We start from the raw sequence: 21,479 nt of genomic DNA on the forward strand, positions 1-21,479 counted from the left end.
CTGTACATAACGGATTTATCCTCATCCGTTGATAACCATAAGCAATCATGCCCCTGCAGAAATGAAAGCAAAACAATAGAGTCGTCCTCTACAACAAAACTATAAAGTTTCCCATTGAAAACGTAGAGGTTCTAGTTTCATTAGCACTCTTCTCTACTGGTTGCAGATAAATTTTTATAGTAGTCCGTGATGTTCAGCTTTATTTCCCATTGCCAAATATAAATACGCGCTATTCATTAATTTCAACATAGAATTCATCAAAGATTGTACATTTTGCATAAGTTATCTTTTACCAATAAATCAAATTGCATATCGATTAATTGTAGCGCTCTCAGACTCTGGTAAATGAAGGAGCTACATTTCTAAGCAAAGATATCAAGACTTCATAAGGTACAAACAAAATTGCATATGACATTAACATGGCCTAATCATTAATTTTAACGTACATGTCATACTATAAAATTTTCTATAAATCCATTATATGCCACACTTGCTATGACAACAAGTATTCCAATCACAGCTATTTACCAAAACTAATATACAGAGATTGAAGAAATCGCAGTGCCGTTTACAGTCGAAATAATAAATTGTACATATAAAACAAATGATTGATATATTCCGATAGATGCACAAATGCTAATCCCTTCTATTTGTCGTTATTTTCATCTGATAGTTGCGGTTGGCTTAATATTTCCTTCGCTGATTCACATAAAAGTCGTAGGAACTGTTGCAATTCATCAGGGCGAAATGTCTGCAATGATGTCAAGAAATTCTTTAGCTTATTGTAATGAATATGATTTTCACTTACTATAAAGAGTAAACCAATTCTTTATACCTCGTATAATTTATATTGTTCAGATGCTATGACAACCGCCAATCGTAGGCTCTATAAATTATACGATAATCATATTAATACTAACAAGTGGATAATAAAAACATGAATGGTAAAACACTGTTGCATTATAAACACCATAATAACTCAAATAACGTTCGTATCTATACTGGGTTCGATACATACTTGATCATACTGTTGAGTAGCTTGTAGTACCGTTTGTAACAAAAAACAGATCAAAGGTAAGCAAAGCTGGCGTAAAACTTCCAATTGATGTTTTCTAGATTCATCTACGACAGCATCCTATAGTATATATCATAGACACAATGTATTAACAAGAAGAAATAAAGGAATTAGAGTCTCACTAAAGCTAGACTATCCGCAGGGTACGTACTGTTCGAGCATCAACCATCCAGCCGCCATCGACGAAGAGAAGCACATTGTATAATTTTTCAATGGCATCCTATATAATCGGTCGTAAACTACATATTTACCCACTAATACTAATATTGTACCAATAAACATAAAGTCCAATACCTTGGAATATATTTCAATATTCCTTTCCCAACGTTCCAATTCCAACTAGAATCACAAACAGTGTAATACAAAAAAATGGGATCTTATCTTTCATTTAGCTATATGATTTTACAAAGATTAGATAATACAAACCCGATATGCTTTTGTCTTTTCTTCATAAGCAATTTTAGCGATGCTTTGCTGTCTACTAATTTGAGTAACATGAGGTTCCTCCTGCATTACAATGAACATGAAAAAATCTTTCAAAATAAGATGCTAATATCTGATGAATCGATCCACTAATTTATACCGGTTTTCCGTGATAATACTGTTGAAACCATTCGGTGAAAGCTTCATGAGCATCCTTAAAATTAAAAAAATTCGAATCAACAAATGCCAGTTTCTACCTGATGGGCGTGCTATGAAGGTTAGCTACAATATTCAGAATAGGTTCTAGAATCTATACCAAATATGCTTGAATGCATAAAAATTCACGGATAGCATTATCGTCATCCGCAGGTAGATTGGATTCACCAGCCTATGCGAATGGATCATACAATTTTCAAGATAGCACCAATAACATTTGCTGACATCAATTAAGGATTACAAGTTTTAACACAAACCCTCGTCTGCCACTGCTTGTAGACGAGATCTATAGAACCAGAAGGCACTTTTGTGTAAACTTCTCTAGCTGCAGAGTGTTTTCTACATGCTATAGGTCGTAATAAGAATCTATAACAACTAATTTAACTCCATGACTGACAAATAATTAAATATTTATACCAATAAAGTATCTCATCACGGCATTAGCATGTTTAATTGCTTCTATTCGCTGCGAGGGATTGAATATCATCCATTCAATAGCATCAATTTTCTCTCTATCAGTATCTGATATATCGCCACTAATAATCTTGGTAATATCAATATTTCTTGACACATCACTCTATATATGAAAAGAAAGTAAATCTATCATAAAGACGGAAGCCAAGGTAAAAGTCAATCTTTGATATCAATTAATTTAATTTTACACGTAAGATTAAAAATAAGTAAATAGTAAGTATTACTTACCCGTCTAAATTGATGAACACTAACAACGACAGCTTTCGTAATGGCATCAGTGTTAAGACCTGACAAAAATTACGGTAAACTCCAAAATGAACACATTCAAATTATACAAATAGTACTTTAAAACATTGCGAATTTTCATACCAGCTTGCTCTCCAAGCAGCAAACACCTTTGTCGTTCAGATTTGTCATGGATGCCTAAGAATCAACAACGAATAGACTTCACTCAGACTTTGTGCACTCGAAATGTCAATACATCCATACAATTTGCTAACCTTCTAAGAATTTGGCGTATACTGCTATTTGTGATTGAGACGGTAACGCAGCAGTATATGTAGCAACCTTACAATTACAAGAGAATTGTGTTACACGCTTATGCGGCAAGCATAACAGGGATATTTGTATTTGTAATTATTATCAAGTCATACTAGTTCGATTTTCCCAGCTTTGATTAGACCCTATATATATATGAACAAAAAGTTCCGCATCATTATTAATTTTAACATACACCACGATCCGCGCATATTGTAAGAATATAAATGTCGTAATTATGTATTTACTGATAAGCAGGCTTACCTGAACGTAGAGTTCAATAACATTATCACAAACTTCGTCATTTAAATTTAAGCCGATACCTCTTAAGAACAAAGCAAGATGGGTCTACAATTGTAGATATAATACATCATCATTACGATTATTTCTATCCATTTCTAGAGAGAAAAACAACGGTTATTTAATAAATACAAACAAGAAATCTAAGGACATCGGATGATCTTTCATTTGAACCAATCCAGGATATTGACTTTGCCAGAAAATCTGTTAACAGAATTTAAATAACGTTTAGGTTTTTGAAGCTAATCCTTGTTGAAATCTCTTTATCCATCCTTACCATTTACATCATCTAGAATGACATGTTTTTGAGCGGTTTGGTAGTAGCAACTTGCGTGATGTCGAACGCTCTATAAGAATATTTTTTACAAATTATGTATATTAACATAAGTATTAACAAACAACATAAACATTACAAAAGATGGTAATACCTCGTTGGAATTATTATCTAGAGCATCAAATATTTTCTCTGGATTTAAACTACAGTTGATTAAATAAATACATAAATTAATATAATTTAGTACAAATCTAATTACGGAAGAGTATCTAATTACTTACTCTGCAGTAAGGCCGACCGGAAGTGGTACTAGGGTACGAAAGAGACGAGGGTAACTGCGAATTTCCTAAGAAGGAATGGACGTACAACCAATACAGAATTAGTGCATATCCCTTGAATCCAAATTTTGATTAGTTCTACCAACCTGTTCTACCCTTTCATCGATAAAGCACTTATAGTATGCCCATAAATAATCATCCCAAGATTCGCAAACTGGTATCACCTATCCGAACGATATACCGGAATGGTTATCATCATACATCATATGCAAAATTAAATTATGGCTAAAAAGTAAACCTTTTCCAAGTTCCCACTCAGGCAACCATAGAGCGCCCTCTCATAACGATTAAATTTCGCCTAAAATATAATAATACTTATATGTAAGAAGTTGTGTTCCTACATATCGTCGCTTATGTAAATTAATGTAAACCAATGCCGTGGTAAGGCACCTGCTCCGAAAGTTGCCAACAGGAACTTTTCCAGATATCACGATTGGGGTTACCCTTTACTTCGTATAATGTTCCATCCTGTGGGACTTTCATTGTAAGATAAAAAATGAAAGAAACATTAGCAAATGACTGACCTGTATACATATTGAGTCTCAAAGAGTCTAAATAGCATTAAGTTACGATCATCACAAATAGGTTCTTACCACTTTCTAAATTTTCATCGTGCCACATTTTCCATCCTTCCAAAGTAGCAGCCCTCCATGCTTGACCGCATCTTATACATACTTCTTGAGCCTATTACCATGTCAAGTACAATAAACGTTATTTCGCTAATGATAACTGTTACTAAGGATTTACAAATTGTCCATATAAAATTAATATATTAAAGCTCCTAATATCCTCAATTTCAACCTTGGTAACTTGTCCTGCTCTAACGAGTCTAAAAATATGCTTCAGTAGTCTAGCATCATCCTCCTGTAATTTTGTAGCATTATTAGTATTAACATCAACATTTCCTTAGCACTTTATATAACTGTCTCACCTCATCGAGGTCCATCAAAGGAAGCCCACTTCTTATAGGTGCGTCAGGATCCTTGGAATACCATCAAATACAAGAGAGTAGTCGTATTGTAAGTGTTAATTTTAACCTTATTATTAGCGGTCATAGGCAATATACTTCATACCATTTCCTTGACAACTGTGGGAGAGCCAAGCTTAGGGAAGAGCATATCATGCAGAGTATTTTCCCTAGTGCAAGATTATTATATTATTATTATGGATTTTACTCCATGGATACTAGTTGTTATACAAATGTAAATGGTAATTTTTATGTAGATAATATCACAGTTGAAACCTACCAACACACTTGACGGGAAAAGTACTCCACTTTCTCATGAAAATTGACCAATTCATCGCCAGCATTATTCTCCAGCCAATCAATAACCAACTGTATTCGATAGTATAAATTAGAACGATAGGATAAGTTGTAAGGTTGAAACTTAAACGCAACAGTTACTAGACTCTAACCTGTGCTTGTCGTATTTCACCATCTTTATCGTACAGGTTATCAACAATTTTTTTATCGGACTGATTTTTTATCTAGATTGTAGCAGAAGTATACACGATCTATTAATAACCTAAGCGGCACAAACAGAACTATCAAAAATCTACTTACCAAATCTAGTAATGAATTTTCTAAATCCATACGTTCTTCAGACGATAACAACCTGTCCCTGTTGTAACAATTCAAATTCTTACTTCATATTACCGTTCGACTATGATACAAGCGCTAAACAATAATAAAATCTTAACTTACTTATATATTGAATGTATTAAACGCCACGTATACTTTTCTGACTTTAATTCAGTTATCTTTTCTTGTAAAATTTGAGATCTAATAGCCATGCAACAAGTCAATTAACATTTGTTTATTGGATCTTTTATAGTGATAGTTTGGAAAGCATAACATAGTATCGTTTCATACCTGCGTTGTCCAGGTACTAATTTCTTGACTGCACTTTCCAACATAAGTAGATGTTCATGACAAATCTGTGTTAAGGTTAAATTAAATAATTTATTAAGCCAGGTGGCGTAGAACGATTTACTCTTGTATTTATCATTATCAATTGTAAATCGCAGAGGTGTTGATTAACATTTTGACCTTTTCATACTCCTTAACAGCTTCGAGAGGGTCTAACGTTCTAGTACTTGCAGTGTATATTTTAAAGAAATCTTCAATCAGCCCCGAAAAATCTAGGTAACGCAAGTTGAAGAGTTAAAAATTGTAAAACTATTTGGATAAGAATTTCCTATTAGACAATACGGTAGTACATTCATCTATTCTTTAAACACTACTAGGTAGTAACCTGTCTCAATCTGATCAACATAATCTGTCACTGCCCTGTCATCCTTTCTTGAATTAATAGCATCCTAGAGAACCAATTAAAATATCAGTCATAAACATTTCCTTGCAGGCTCATATTTTGAACAGTTTTACTTTGTAAATACAAATAATCTTTTAACAACATCACCGGTATTAGAATGTAGATACTTACTTCATCTAAACTTATTTCCTTGGTAACAATAGTAGGTGCAGTGAGACCTCTGTGATCCATAAGCATTACAGAATCCTATAGCAAGGTACAATGTAAATAACTTATAATTAGTCGGTTACCATGGAAAATTTCCAAATTCATAGCATTTTATACTTGATCAATACTCTTAGTCGTAGTTTGGCTGTAAAGTATGTCATAACTGTATTGAGTATATCATTAAGAAACTTCTTCAATTCACCTGATATGCGACAGGTCCTAATTCCAAATTCTGAGATGAAACTGTTTGTATAAACGTTTATGCTTTACTAAGTTATTCAGTTAGCACTAAATAAAGTCGACGCTGTAGTTTCATGTGATTGTACATCATTACTTACAAGATGATTGGCTCTTATCCAATTCCGATGGTTTCGAAAATGACTGTTGGAGTGCTAAAGAACATGTGAAGATTATATGGCCGACAGTTCAAACACAGTGTCTACTCATTTCCTATACTTTTCATTACACAATAATTGATAAGGCATACCATTTATTGTAATAATAATTAATCATAATCTTACATTGGCGAATCTCGAACAGTCTATTTTCAATTTTTTTGATGTCCTAATCATCAATTTCAAAAGTGTATAAAGGCTTATTAAATATGTATCTAAGCTTTATGTTGAGTAAAGTGATGTCGCATAGTTGCTTCGATGCGATTGCAATTCTAGTTCTGCTTATACTAATTATAATTATCTACGTGTATGATATTACTTTACTGTAGTTACTCCTCAACAGAAATACTCTAGATATATGAGGATCAAATCCAAGAAAACGGCTTACTTTGTTACTAATAGCAGGAGATTTAAATTGATCATTTTCGAAATCACTAAAAGCAAAGATAAATGAATGATGATGTAACCAATGCAAGTGGTAGGTATCAAAATAGCAAATTAAGTGATGGTCTTACCTCTGATGCTTCTTGCTACTGAAAGTTACGCTGGGAGTGAGCTCCCTCTATGGTCAATAACAGTATCAAAATAAATACAAAATTAAAATGAATGAACAACCGTTGATATGTTAAGCAGTGGCTAAATTAAATCAATTCATCATTTGCAAATAGTGGTACAGTATTATACACTGTTCTTAGCAGCATTATGCGTAGTAAAAGTAATTTTCCTAAAATGAAGGTGTGCAAAATGCGCGATGCAATTTGGAGATCCTAATCGATTATGCAGTACTAAACAGATCACCACACTAGATGTAAGTATGTTGTGATAACTGTGTACCAATTGATTGAAATTTGTAGATGAGAAATAGTCGAATAACTTGTTTGATAAGTCAACGATGTCATTGCATGCCATTACGGGCTTTACTGACCACAAGGAAACTAGCGCCTGGTGATTATAATAGAGAGAGATTGCAAAATTGCAAACCTAGGGTACTATTGTTTTATAATTAGCATGAGTTTTCTTTAGTAACATTATTTCTTCGCCAGTAAGATACAAACTAGAATAACCTCAACTTTGCTGCTGATTCCTGACTCGGCATTTAATCCTGCTATTGATTTCTGTAAGTGTGGCGTTGAGAAATTAGTAATTGAATTGCCCAAATTAAATTTGCTTTCCGCCATTTTTTGCAAATCCGTCGCTTTGTCTATGGTCAGTTGACTAACTTGCAGTTACAGTACAGTACCCTACAGTAGCACTATGGTCATGGTACAATGTACTGTACTGTAATAACGCGTGTTGAAAGTTCGTCCACCCCTCATGGAGAAATCGACGCTACATGTGGATCAACTTCGAGCTGTAGGGTTTCCATTATAAAAGCTTATCCTTGATAGAGACATTGTACAGTCGAGGAATCCACAATTTGATTCAAGGCGGTCATGCTTTCTGCACACATACTGTACTGTACTGTACAGTGTACAGTACATCCCCCCACAGTGTACAGTACAGTAGTGTACTGTACACTGTGTATGCTTGAACCTTTCGGGTTCAGTTAAGCAAGGAAGGTGGATAGGTTGTAATCATGAAGTTGAGAAAAAAACGAGGTTGTAATAGACTGTATGTTATGCTGTAGACTTATTAAAAGGCAAGCAAGAATATAGTGAGTTACAGTACAGTACATATAATATAATGTTAGAGAGTATAACAGTGAAGAGAAGGTTAAGAGCTTTAGGATAATAATTATGATTATGATTGAATACGTTTATGGATGTACATTGTACAGTGTACAGTACAGTACAGTACAGTGTACAGTACGTATTACAAATATTGTACTGTACTGTACACCTACGGTACAGTACAGTACAGTACTGTACTGTACTCTGCACTGGCGACAGATTTTGAAGGCCAAACCTCCAACACGACCTCGAGGCTCCAAAGCATATTCAGTTTAGTAGCCTGGCTAAATAACCAACATTTTGAAATCATCGCGGAGAACTTTATTCACTATTTGTTGAGAAAAGTAGGTGATAGCTCAATCTAGATTGGAATAAGGATACAACATGCTACTCATCAGTATTGTATTGAAATGGATTGATTGTTTCTTTGTTCTCCAGTGACAAAAAAAGTGTTGGTTTATGGAGGAAAAGGAGCTCTTGGTAGTGCCCTGGTGACGTTCTTTCGTTCCAAGCAATGGGTATGCGAGCGATCGGATACAACGCATTCATTTTATACAACGACTAGTTTAGTTGGTAACTGCATTAGTGCCTGCTTGTAAAGGAGATATAAAAAAAAAAAGGATGGATGTAATATAGGACTGTATAGTAGGTTCACCAATCATTCACTGTTGACTGTTGACAATAGGTTACCAGGTATTCATACATTTGATCTGTTATAGTGTTATTCTTGAACAGTCTTAAAAATTGAAACAGGCTCTTGCTTATCTTTTCCATCAAGTTCCTAACAATGCTAACATCCTGCATTGATACAGTAGTTTTGATGCCGAAATACGATCTGCTCTGTATGCACTACAGCTAATCTATTCAGCAGGCAGCAACACGAGTAGTCCATGAGTACAGGTGTTAGTGTGCTACCATTGCAATTGCTGTAAAATGGGTCCAATTCTACGACCAACATCTTACAATGGAAATAAAATTAATTTTCTTTTCTTCATCCAGCTACTTTATTCTCTCACATTACCTACATCATTAATCTTACTACGAATGCACTCTACAGCTTAGCTGTCCGTATGTAGTGCGTAGTAAAATTTCACATCGTCACCGATGCCGTTGTCGCCAAGGGAACATACTGTACTCCACTAGTGCGTACTGTATTACCAGATGCATGCGATATGTCAAATAACCCATGTCTGAATCTGAATATATCTATGGTCAAATTACACTAGAGCTGAGAAGTATGATTTCACGAATAGGCCTGTTAAAGGTCCAGAATTAATGAAGTACACTGCAAATGAACCCTGTCTTCATATAGTTATAGTTTTTCTACTCACCAGTAGTTTCTTGCAATGGGAAATGGAATAGACGAATGATTGAATCGCGCTACGCTATGAAGAGTCATACCCCAGATACAGAGTGGATACCACTCAAATTACAAAATAATATGGCACTCTTTAACATGATAAATTGCAATTTTATCGTCGTATGAATCAACCAATGCCTAAGTCGTGGCTATTGTTTTCATTTGATTGCATTTTCCTGGCTATTTTATAGTGGGTCGCTTCTGCAGATATCTTTGAAAATCCTGATGCAAATGCTAACGTACTACTATCGGTGAATGATTCATGGGTAGAGCAAGAGCAAAAGGTAAGTCATATTAAATACTAACAATCATAGTATGCAGCGGAAATTAAGTAGCGCATGAGTACAAAATTGAAGGATTAACATACAGTATGGAGTTTACAAGTAAAATCGAGTAAAATAGTGAAACTACTTACATCTCAGTGGCCTATTAATGTAAAAAAATCGGTATCCACTAGAAACGGTTACCAAAGTTACGTAATCGCGCTTTTGATCTTAGGTCCTATCCAATTTGAGCGATCTTTTACAAGACGGAAAATTCTCTGCTGTTCTTTGCGTAGCTGGAGGCTGGGCAGGTGGAAATGCTGCTTCAGATGGTGAGATACCTAATGATAATAATGGTGTCTGTATTGCCAAAGTAATAGTATGCAGTATGTGATATGGATCACCTTGCAATTGTAATATAGATTTAGTCAAGAATTCCGATTTAATGTGGAAGCAAAGTGTTTGGACGTCCGTAATTGCTGCTAAAATTGCTGCTAAATACCTAGAAGAGTATGTTTAATGCTTATTTTGATTATAAAATTATCAATGTAAAATTTAGATGATAATTATAATTGCATAGACATCACTAAAATTGAACAGCTTACATTAAAATCTACTCAAATTGCAAGTCTTACTAAGACACACCACCATTAAATAGCTATTCCTCTTTGTTTACTTTAGAGGCGGATTACTAACTTTGACTGGTGCACAACCAGCTTTGGGTGGAACTCCAGGCATGATTGGATATGGATTGGCTAAAGCTGCCGTCCATCAATTAGTTAAGAGCTTAGCGAGCACAAACAGTGGACTACCAGCCAATGCTAGGGCCGTTGGCATTTTACCGTATGTTATATGAACGACAACAACAACAATTATAATGAAGAGATCTATAATTTAAAAGTACGCAATATTTTTTTCGGCAGTGTTACGCTTGATACGCCCATGAACAGAAAATTTATGGCAAGTGCAGATTTCAGTACATGGACACCCTTAACGTTTGTTGCTGAGTAAGTTCTTGTTTTTATTTTGCAATTTCAATGACCATTTTATTAATGTTATTATGACATCTTCATGTAGACTATTTCATGCTTGGATCTCCAATGAGAAGCCTGTTGATAACGGAAGTTTAATACAATTAGTAACTAAAGATAATGAAACTGAATGTGTTCCAGTTGCTTAATGTTATTGCTAGCTTTCACTTACTATCGATGAGAATCTCCAATCAAGTGTCAACGCAATATCTCATCCGTATCGATGTTTATAACTGCTGGATATGTGCACATACCATAATTTATTAAATTTATAACTATTACATAATTGTAGGTTGTAACCTTCCAATTGCGTACATAATACTATTCGGTTAACAAGCTAGCCTTATTGGCAGATAGTATCAATAACTGCATATTGATTAAGATTTGATGGGAGAATTTCACACTAACGTGACTTACTGCGTTTAAATATATCGAACGTATGAAATATGTCGTTAAAGAGTAGCAAATAAAAGATGAAGTCGTTATCCGTCTTTTTATCGTGTTAATTAAATAAAATATATTAAATTACTGCATTCACCGTAAGTTGACAGGTTTAATGAAGTAACTATGTGATAAAAATTTAATTTATTATTTCAATTTTATTGATTATTATAGTTTATTCAAATATGACAAAATTTTGTAGAGAAGTACGTACGTCAGTCCATATATTAATGAATTTTAATTTAACTTGTAAGCCAGTACTGTAATAGGCGGCCATGTGTATTTTAAATAATATTACTTATGAGTATTATACATTGTCAGTTTAAGCAATTATTGAATGATAAATAGATGCAGCATTGACTTTAATCAATGTCTAATAATGTAGAGCTTAGATTATTTATTTGAAACTACAATTCGTATTTAAAAACCGGTTTTAATACAATACATAAAACACGTGTCAGTCCATAAATTTAACACAGAAGGAGACATAACATTAGTTTTAAGCAAGACTAGAATATTTACAACACTCAGTAAATACAGCGGGAACTCGAAGAACTGCATCTTGAAATATATTAAATCACTGCATTCACCGTAAGTTGACAGGTTTAATGAAGTAACTATGTGATAAAAATTTAATTTATTATTTCAATTTTATTGATTATTATAGTTTATTCGAATATGACAAAATTTTGTAGAGAAGTACGTACGTCAGTCCATATATTAATGAATTTTAATTTAACTTGTAAGCCAGTACTGTAATAGGCGGCCATGTGTATTTCAAATAACATTGCTTATGAGTACTATACATTGTCAGTTTAAGCAATTATTGAATGATAAATAGATGCTGCATCGACTTTAATCAATGTCTAATAATGTAGAGCTTAGATTATTTATTTGAAGCTACAATTCGTATTTAAAAACCGGTATTAATACAATACATAAAACACGTGTCAGTCCATAAATTTAACACAGAAGGAGACATAACATTAGTTTTAAGCAAGACTAGAATATTTACAACACTCAGTAAATACAGCGGGAACTCGAAGAACTGCATCTTGGTCTTCTATTAGCCTATGAAAATATTCCAATATCTTGAGCAAATAATAAGTAATATATACAGGTAAAGCAAAGAGGCAGTCGCAACAATTATGTATTTTTCTCGGTCTGGTTGGATCCTCGGGATCTTCGTCAGTATTATCATGTGATTTTCGACATAATAGTATACTGTAGATCAATAATTTATTAATATTATAAATGATAGTGGTTGAAGCATAAATAAACGCAGTCGGATTGGAGAGAACTATTAATGTAAGGATCAGTAAAGCTGGAAACGCATTTCGTGGTATACCTACAACCACAATGAAGTAAATCCATAGTAGGAGGTACCATAATGATAATAAAGTTAAAAGAACATAAGAATCGGTAATGTAATCAAAGAAGCGAATGGCTTTATCCATTTTAAGATAGTCTTCTTTTCGCTCTGTCATTTCTTCAGCCTCATCGCCCCCTTCATCAATAACTTCATCCATACATAAGATTAATAGTACTTCATAATAGCACTGTGAATTCATGGCTATAAAAAGTAACAGATTAAGCCAGGGTATAATGATGATCATAAAAATCATAAATCTACTTGTATGCGTCGTCCGATAATTTTCACTTGCTAAATTTTCCTCGTAGGCTTCAATACCAAATGCACATATCATAACAATAAATACGGCAATATTCATAATAAAGGCGATAAATAAACGAAAGCCGAATGGAATGCCAAGTGAGATTCCAGTAGTACTTGCAGCAGGATGTCGACTATGAAAGTCTTTCAGTAGTTTGTGTAACATAAATAGTAGCTCACCCACCAATGCAAAAAATTCAAGTATAGCGTAAACTAACAAGATTGTATAGATACTATCATACCAATTTTTCCCCCTAAAATATTTCTCAACCACAAAAGCCATTACATCACATATGATCGGTTGATATAATGCAAAAATATTAGCAATTCGCTGTACAAATTGAAATTTCCTCATAAAAACTTCGTCATCAGTTTTACGGTATGTTATGACTAGATCAGCTACTGCTAAGCCAGCAAAAACTACTGAAAATGTTATAGTAGTGATGTTAAATGCAAAATTTTCTGGTTTAATTGCAAATTCTACCACTGGAAATATTAATGCTACCCAAAAATAGAAAAAATGGATACCCCGAAGAATTTTATTGGCTTTTGATCCATAAACTTTATTGAAAGAGCCCCAAAACTTGGCTACTTTTTTCCATGCTTGAACTGTTGTAGCTTCTTCGTAGTTAGGTAAATAAGTATCATCAGCGCCTTCATTTTCTTGGATGGGAATAATGTCACTTTTACGCTGAATACAAGAGAGACCAGACCAATTTATATTTTTATTAAGCATCACATGCCGTACTTGTTGGTATTGATTAGCCTTCGAAGCCGTTGTCATCCACGAACTCGCTTGACTAGCACGACTAGCACGACTAGCACGACTAGCTCGACTAGCTCGACTTGCCCGACTTATACTTCGTGATTGGCAGTCATTCTCTACTTCATTCCTGTCATATGGAGGTGGAGGAAAGAGTACATCAGGATCTCGATCAAACCTACCACCATCATTAACAGGAATAATTGACGACGGCTGGACTGTTGTGACTTTATTACCTTTCGAAGAAAATAAAACTGTCAGGTTGTTAGTTACAATTAGCAAATCAAATCTTTCAATTTGATTACACGCTACACCTGTATATTTATAGATTACAGGAACTCCGTTATGCTGTAATCGCATGCGAGAAGTAAATAATGAATATCTATCACCCGAATCAAAATATGTCCGTAGTATATACCAATCAATCATATGTTTTGTTATTCTGATCTACATGATAAATGCTCATACTTCAAATTTTAGATAGCATAACGGTTAATATCTGAATACGAGAATTGTAACTTATTAGATCTTTCCATTCGAATATACGTACTATTTATACTATATGTAAAATAATTCTGTTGTCAGTTATGCATAGGAATAGTACATAAGCTGAAATAATAATTACTTCTGAAGCTCTATCAGTGTACATGGCAAAATTATTTGACAACGCAATCATTTAAGTATATGTTTAGAGCACCGTATTTGTACTACAGTAAATGATGATTCGTAATATTACCAGGAAAAATTCCTATTTTAATATACTTTATTTGGCGTTTCATTATGATCAGATTTTTCGTCGATTTTTACTAATTTCAGACTAATCATATCGTTAATCACAATGAATAATAGGTAATTAAGAGTTTCAATTGTTAGAGCAATGTAATATTTGGTGTGATCACCATGCTAGATAAAGTAAAATCTACAGCCCAACTGTATAATTAAAAAGAATTTTAACGAAAAGATTAAAAAGTTTTATATTTACAATTAAATGAAGTAGGTCACCGCAATATCGAAAAAACCCCAATCACGGCCAGAAATCATTCTAATAATCAATATTTAGTGCACTGACAGTGATTTAATGGATAATTACCGCAATCTTTAATAATATATCAGTTTTCTGTGTCTATCTGTAGTATCTGTTGAGCTATCCAGCGTATTTGATAAAACAAATTTGAGTAACTATACAACATGAAAATAATCATATTCCCATATCGTAAATCAGAGTGCCGCATCTAATTAGGTATCATAGTTACAGTGTGTCTATAAGCTTACAGTTAGGTCGAAAATAAAGTCAAAATAGAAATAAGATTATTTCTCACCGACAATAGTGTTTAGCGGTTTTTGATATCTCAGTGTGCAGTAGTAGTTTTAGAATCATAGTGTAATTTACCTTTACTATCTGATAGATGATTTGGTAATTGAACTTGACTAGAAAAAGGAACATTTAGCTGCAAGACGTTATCGCCACCTTCTAACCCTAAAGGATCTGATGTCGAATTATTTTCTGCCATCGTGACGAAACTTGAAATCAACTTCAATCACTTGGGTTATCTTGATCCAATTGTTGTCAACGATATATTTGAATACCGATAGCTACTCGATATAGTATTACTCAATCATTCTATTTATTCTATTTGAAGATTAGTGTAGCATCTTCTCTAATATTGATAAAGATTCGACAAAAAATTTAGTAATGACCCTGTAATTGCTAGTTTGCTACTTTGTGGCTACATTTAAGATAGAGTTCACCTATTAATCATTGAATTAGACGTGCAATTAAAACGATAATTGGTGTTTTTCGCTTTGCTAACATTAAATCTATATTAAAGAATGGTGACAGGTCTATCACACTAGTTAGCAGTAATCGTGTATTAGTTTAACGATCTCTATTCATAATATATATTGGCATGGCAATTGTTTAATATAATCATGCCGAATAAAAGCCCAAAAATAAGTTTTTATTTACTCACGTGAGCTCAAGACGGTAGTGATATCCGAGTTATTTAATTAATATTGCATGGATAGCGAATGAATAATTAATTTCGGCGTGCCTTTGTTTTATATTAATCTGCCTGTTATTGAGGCCATAATCTGTTACAATATGAATACAAGTTCTATGATAATACGTATGCATATCGACTATTGTAGTCATTGATTCAGTTATGAATCGATTGTAGATTAATCTCTAAGAGCGCTACTAGAATTAAAATAGGCGTTGGCATAGGAATTATTATGACTCAGTTAAGGTTATGAACTTTGCATAATTGGTTTCTGTTGATTTCTATCTATCTATTACGTAATTGTTCAATTGGATGGTCAATTTAATGTACTGCACTATATTTTTTAGTACTGAGTAACTAAAAATAGCAAAGCTCTTCAGATTTAGGAGATGCGGCTGATTTAATCAAATAAACTCGCGTATTAAGCTCCACTGATGTTATGACGTATTAAATGAATCTCAATTATGTGGCAATAACACACATACTTATTTCCAGAACTCATACTTTCGATCATTTTATTACTACCGTTTATGAAAATATACTATTGAATTGTCATGTCGATAATATGTAGTTCATAGTAAAGGATAGCAGCAAAATGATTGAATCAATTGAAATACAAAGGGTTTGAACGTTATTAACAAGAATATGGCTTGTACTATTTTTATATACGCCAAAAAAACTGTAATCAATTATCTATTTCTACTTAAAGCTGGAAGTTTCTACAAAATCTTGATTAAAATAAGATTTTTTACCTCATTGATCACTTACTGAAATAGTTGCCTGAATACTATGTACTAGTGTAGCCCTATACAGCAGTTTAGAAGCTTACATATAGTTAAATATGAACAATATTGTTAGAATAGAAACCGTGATTGAATATGATTATTGTAAATAGTGCTAAAATGGTCATATTTTTAACCGTTTCTTGCGATGTAAATTTTACATTCGTAATCGTTTATTATTGGATTGACAGGCTATTTAGTGAGCAAGCATTTTAAATTTCTATGGTCTGGTACAAATATAATTAGCGACTAGAGTTACAGATGATCAAGTGCTGTTTTCACATGAAAATATTCTTAACATCGATACGATTAGCTGTCAATGGTCAGTTATATTTAAATTAATAGCTGTTATAGTGGCTGTTTACATATAAATCTAGCTACATACGCTTTCACAAATAACTACATTATCGAGTATCCATTCCTTTTGTCCACATTATACGAGCTATAAAATAAGGGGCGTACTGTATTATTTGTGCGTATTCACACATATTAATGATAGCACATCTATTTAAATGAAAAGACTTATTTATTTTTTTGATAAAATTTAAACTATATTTTAAATAAAATTAATTTGAGCACCTGTTACTAATTAGCATTCAATTAAAACTGTCTAATATTTAATAACATGCATTTAGTTTTTTGAGGCATATAATTCTCCATGCGCGAGAAATTAAACTGAGTAACCTCTTACAGTTTAGTATGCTAGCATTTATCAGCAATTAGCAATAATTAATCATTCGGATAGATCAGATATTTATAATAATCGAAAAATGTCTTACGCCATTGTAGTTGATAACATTATTAAGCTATATACGAGTATGTAATTCATGTGTACTAGCTACGATATAACTAAATGTGATCTACTGGTACATTTTCTATATGCTTGTGTTAGATAAGTTATTATTGTCAACATGTTAGTAGAAGTAAATTAGATATTGCTTCAAGATAATACCTAATCTAGGGCTGTTGACGGCAGTAGGTATAGCATATATATATATGTGAGTAGCGTTGGCGATTGTAATTCAACTATATTGATTTCGGCTTCATAAAATGTGATACTATCATGGAATTTCGTTCTCATACCAAGTTCCGTAAGTGTTAAGTGAGCTTGTTCGCAATCTTAATGTTGTAAGCAATTTAAGCAATGTATTTAAACAGCTATATTTTTTGTTATGATTATTCTTAGTCCTTCTTTTCTAAGATCTGATGTTGTAAGAAGTTCTTCATTGTATGTCAAAGTTTGTTATACTATTACCTTAGTAACATAATTGTTTGAGAATTTAGTTACAAAATCTGTTATTAATTTCTTTGTGGAACTATACGCCAGTGTACCTAAGTTATATCTATGCGAGTATACTGTATTGTATCATTGAATAGATATCCCTACCGCTAATGTAAGATGCTGCTCTGTAGTCTGCTATAGCACTGTCAAGATTAAAGTGGGCTTGTTGTAGGTAAGCATTGCAAGCAGATCCATCATATTAGAATGTAAAAGATATACGTATACATTAAGATGTGTTTCAATCTACTCACATTGTCCTGTATTCAATGAACATTTTCGAACTTGGATAATACCTGAATGATTAATGTAGAACAAGATTGACACCGGCTTCTTGGAGTATCTCAAATGATGAGAGGTGATTTTGCATGTAACATAACATCTCGGGAGAAAATAAGTCTTATTTTATTTCAAAGCAATCTTTTCGCACCCCATTAGCAGGGGCTACTCATACAGACTCGTAGTGGATTTCGATTGTGCTGTAAGTAACATGTTCTTCAATACAGTATAGGCTTTCATGCTCTTAAATATAGATACTTTTACAGTCTGCTTACACGTCTACTGTACACTAGCTCGCCATGTTTCGTTATTTGTAGCACTTACAGCTTTGGCTATTTTCTACAATCATTTGCTACTACTGTACGGTGTATAGACGTATGTTAAGACATGCATCAGCTTAACGTCCTGTCGCTTCGCTGACGGAGATATCATAGTTGATAGGCAGCAGATTAATTATAATACTACACCAAATTCAACAAAGCGTTAATCAGGTTCATGGTGATACCTATCCGCAAGGCCATTATTATTTATTTATCTATCATTGCGGAATATTCCTCTATAATAACTGATGTAAATAGTAAGATAAGATTGCATCCGTATTGGCGCAATGCACGTACGTTGCAAGAATGTAGAGCTGCTATACCCAATCATCAATTTGTAATCATGTAGGAGTTTATATATTTGGGAAACAACTGCAATCCATCAGCTTCAGCTTGCATCTTACATGGAGTGTACATTTGCGTCTTGATATATTGGCAGTCCTGTTATGCGACTTGGCTGATAGCATAACGTGTATCACAACTATCTCATGCTTGTAGTCTACAATAAAGAATCTATTTGCTAACTCTACTCAACACCTTGGTGTCCATCTCTAATAGCAACTCGATCTGCTTTTGCTTAAGCATTCAATCCTCCATGACAGAACTACTGCTCAACAGTCAACTTAGTGAGTTTTATATAGACGAAAACTTCAGCTGGTTTATGACGTAATATTACAGTTTACTATAGTACTGTATGTCTACAGTCGCAAGCTCGGTCAAAAAACTGCTACTGGATTACTGCACTGTACACTGTACACTGTACGGTACTGTACCGTACAGTATACAGTTCACGCCTACAGTACAGTATGAATGACCTGCTCGTACAAATGGTATTGTAGAAAAAGGCGATGAGATCATTCATCTAGATCAAATTCTTCAGAAACAACGCTGCTGAAATTTTACTGTGAATATTGGAAGCAAGTGGAATTGATTGAAAACTAGCTGATGGCAGGAAATCTTACTACATTAGCTCGAGCTAGCCGTCAATTGACTGCTTTATACGTTAAGCAAACCTTACGTTCCATTCATAAAACGAATTCAAGTACAAGATATGGTCAAGGTAAGCGTAATAGCGTTTGGAAATATTTTCGTAATCCTTGGTTTGCTGCTGTGGCTGTATCCTCAGTTGGCTCTTTAAGTTGGATAGGGTATAAATATATGGTAAAGAAGGATGATTTCATTAAGGTAACAAGGGTCTACGCAAAGTCACAAGACAGTGATATCGATAGAGATAATAAAATGCCACGTTCAAAGCAATATAATTTTATTGCGCAAGCTGTGGAAATGACAGCTCCTACTGTGGTCCATGTTGAAACTGCAGCCACCAATAGGACTATGTTTGGAGATGTTGTTATGCATGGAAGCGGCTCTGGATTTATTATTAGTGAAGATGGATTAGTATTAACTAATGCCCATGTTATTGAACGAGCTTACGCTGTTAAAGTCAAACTTTATGACGGTAGTGAACTTGCTGGAGAGGTGATCGATGTTGATATAGATGCTGATCTCGCTTTGATAAAGCTGAAAACGAAGGTAAATAGATCCTAATTTGATGTAACTACTACATTATTACTACAGTATACGTATATAATGATTTGATGTAATGAAATTTCTTCGATAGCTATTAATCAATTTTTTGATAATTCAATCGTTGTAATGCAGTAACAATAAGTTATACGTACACTGTAAGCGTAAAAAAAGAAAGTACAGCGATATCTTACTGACTTTAAGCATCCTAGTCCTACATAATTATAATTACATAAGTGATCACTTTTAGTAGCACTTTTGTTATACTTCGTTAATCTTAATATAAAATCACTTGTACGGTAAATGGACTGTTGATCATGTCATAGAATGATGATGCATAAAATAAAACTAATCCTAATGAGAATCACTTTATACGTGCATATCAATAGAAAAAGTTACCAGCAATGGCACTTGGATCATCTAGTCAACTTCGTCCTGGCGAATGGGTTATTGCTATGGGCAGTCCACTTAGCTTAACTAACACGATCACAGCAGGAATTGTTAGCACTGTTCACCGTGAAGTTCCTGGTCTGCATAGTGGTATTCAATATATTCAAACAGATGCTGCTATAAATGTAAATGATACTAAATGAGACAATAAAATTGTCTCTTTACTGGTTAAAAATTTAGCAATCATATTTACTAGTTACGCCAGTATGAAGAACCTTAGCTAAACTTTGACTATTTTTGATATTCATCGGTTTTCCTCATAAATTAGTAAATTTTAAATTTTAAAAGAGTAATGGCTGATTATATTTATTATCGCATCATTCTTGTCATTAGGTGGGAAATTCTGGTGGTCCATTAGTAAATTTGGTATTGCATTTGTCTTTACAATTACGCATTGGATTGACCGTTAATTCTAATGTTTATAACTGTGCCTATGTTAGGACGGCGAGGCTATTGGTATTAACACGATGAAAGCTGTAGTTTCTGGCATCTCATTCGCGATACCGATTGACGTAGCCAAGGAGTTTCTAAAGAATGCACAATTAAGATCATCAACGAGTAAAACTCGTAGATCTCGAATGGATTACTACATTGGGATTTCAATGTTGACTTTGACACCTAGCATCCTAGGAGAAATTCAAGCAAGGACAGATAAACTTGATGATATCACCACTGGAGTATTTTTGCCAAATGTAGCGGCTGGATCACCAGCTTATAGGTATAACTAATGGTAGTTTGTTATAGTTCTTTCTAATATATTACAGCAATCAGTTTACAACATCCTATCCTTAATCCTAATTTATGTATTTGATCGATATTAGAGCTGGCTTAAGGGGAGGTGATGTCATTACCGAAGTGAATGGAAAATCTGTAAAAGCTAGTAAGGAGATTTATAATATTGTTAAAGCCGGAGAGGCAATGCAAGTTAAAGTCAGAAGAGGAACAGACGATTTTACGTTTTTTGTTACACCTGAGTCCAAATTTTAAGCTAATATCGGCATAGTGCTATGATTCTTGAAAAATCAGTTTATTTGTTTTAAACAACTTTGTCGTCTTGTAAAAATATATATATAAAATTTTTAAACTTTCAACGTCTATTACTGACTCATGAAACTGTAACTAAAGTAGGA

The 21,479-nt window shown here is 33.6% G+C and overlaps 4 protein-coding genes across 4 annotated transcripts; 2 read left to right on the forward strand and 2 right to left on the reverse strand.

Moving 5' to 3' along the window:
- Positions 1 to 646: 646 nt before the first annotated feature.
- On the reverse strand, positions 647 to 5,119 carry TRIADDRAFT_28194 (uncharacterized protein; the record flags this gene model as incomplete). The annotated part of the gene is made up of 23 exons (XM_002114718.1): positions 647 to 751; positions 836 to 886; positions 1,019 to 1,135; positions 1,227 to 1,295; positions 1,370 to 1,414; positions 1,502 to 1,582; positions 1,659 to 1,712; positions 1,815 to 1,886; positions 1,972 to 2,060; positions 2,132 to 2,224; positions 2,974 to 3,073; positions 3,162 to 3,229; positions 3,303 to 3,372; positions 3,454 to 3,575; positions 3,720 to 3,801; positions 3,876 to 3,935; positions 4,028 to 4,081; positions 4,208 to 4,321; positions 4,439 to 4,501; positions 4,569 to 4,619; positions 4,711 to 4,774; positions 4,885 to 4,973; positions 5,054 to 5,119. Coding segments are annotated over 23 exons (1,779 nt in total), but the record flags the coding sequence as incomplete, so codon positions are not given.
- Positions 5,120 to 8,628: 3,509 nt separating this feature from the next.
- Positions 8,629 to 10,985, forward strand: TRIADDRAFT_28401 (uncharacterized protein; the record flags this gene model as incomplete). Its single annotated transcript, XM_002114546.1, has 7 exons — positions 8,629 to 8,700; positions 9,734 to 9,826; positions 10,041 to 10,137; positions 10,228 to 10,315; positions 10,487 to 10,648; positions 10,729 to 10,812; positions 10,883 to 10,985. Coding segments are annotated over 7 exons (699 nt in total), but the record flags the coding sequence as incomplete, so codon positions are not given.
- Positions 10,986 to 12,269: 1,284 nt separating this feature from the next.
- TRIADDRAFT_58564 (uncharacterized protein) lies at positions 12,270 to 15,223 on the reverse strand (the record flags this gene model as incomplete). The annotated part of the gene is made up of 2 exons (XM_002114719.1): positions 12,270 to 13,948; positions 15,103 to 15,223. 2 exons carry the CDS (start codon positions 15,221 to 15,223, stop codon positions 12,270 to 12,272), a joined length of 1,800 nt encoding a protein of 599 aa, XP_002114755.1.
- A 4,094-nt stretch (positions 15,224 to 19,317) lies between these two features.
- Positions 19,318 to 21,336, forward strand: TRIADDRAFT_58565 (uncharacterized protein; the record flags this gene model as incomplete). The annotated part of the gene is made up of 4 exons (XM_002114547.1): positions 19,318 to 19,905; positions 20,289 to 20,474; positions 20,790 to 21,067; positions 21,171 to 21,336. The coding sequence occupies 4 exons, from the start codon at positions 19,318 to 19,320 to the stop codon at positions 21,334 to 21,336; spliced, it is 1,218 nt and encodes a 405-aa protein (XP_002114583.1).
- Positions 21,337 to 21,479: the final 143 nt, after the last annotated feature.

This window comes from Trichoplax adhaerens, genomic scaffold (genome assembly GCF_000150275.1).
Source record: "Trichoplax adhaerens TRIADscaffold_8 genomic scaffold, whole genome shotgun sequence".
Taxonomy (NCBI): Eukaryota; Metazoa; Placozoa; class Uniplacotomia; order Trichoplacea; family Trichoplacidae; genus Trichoplax; species Trichoplax adhaerens.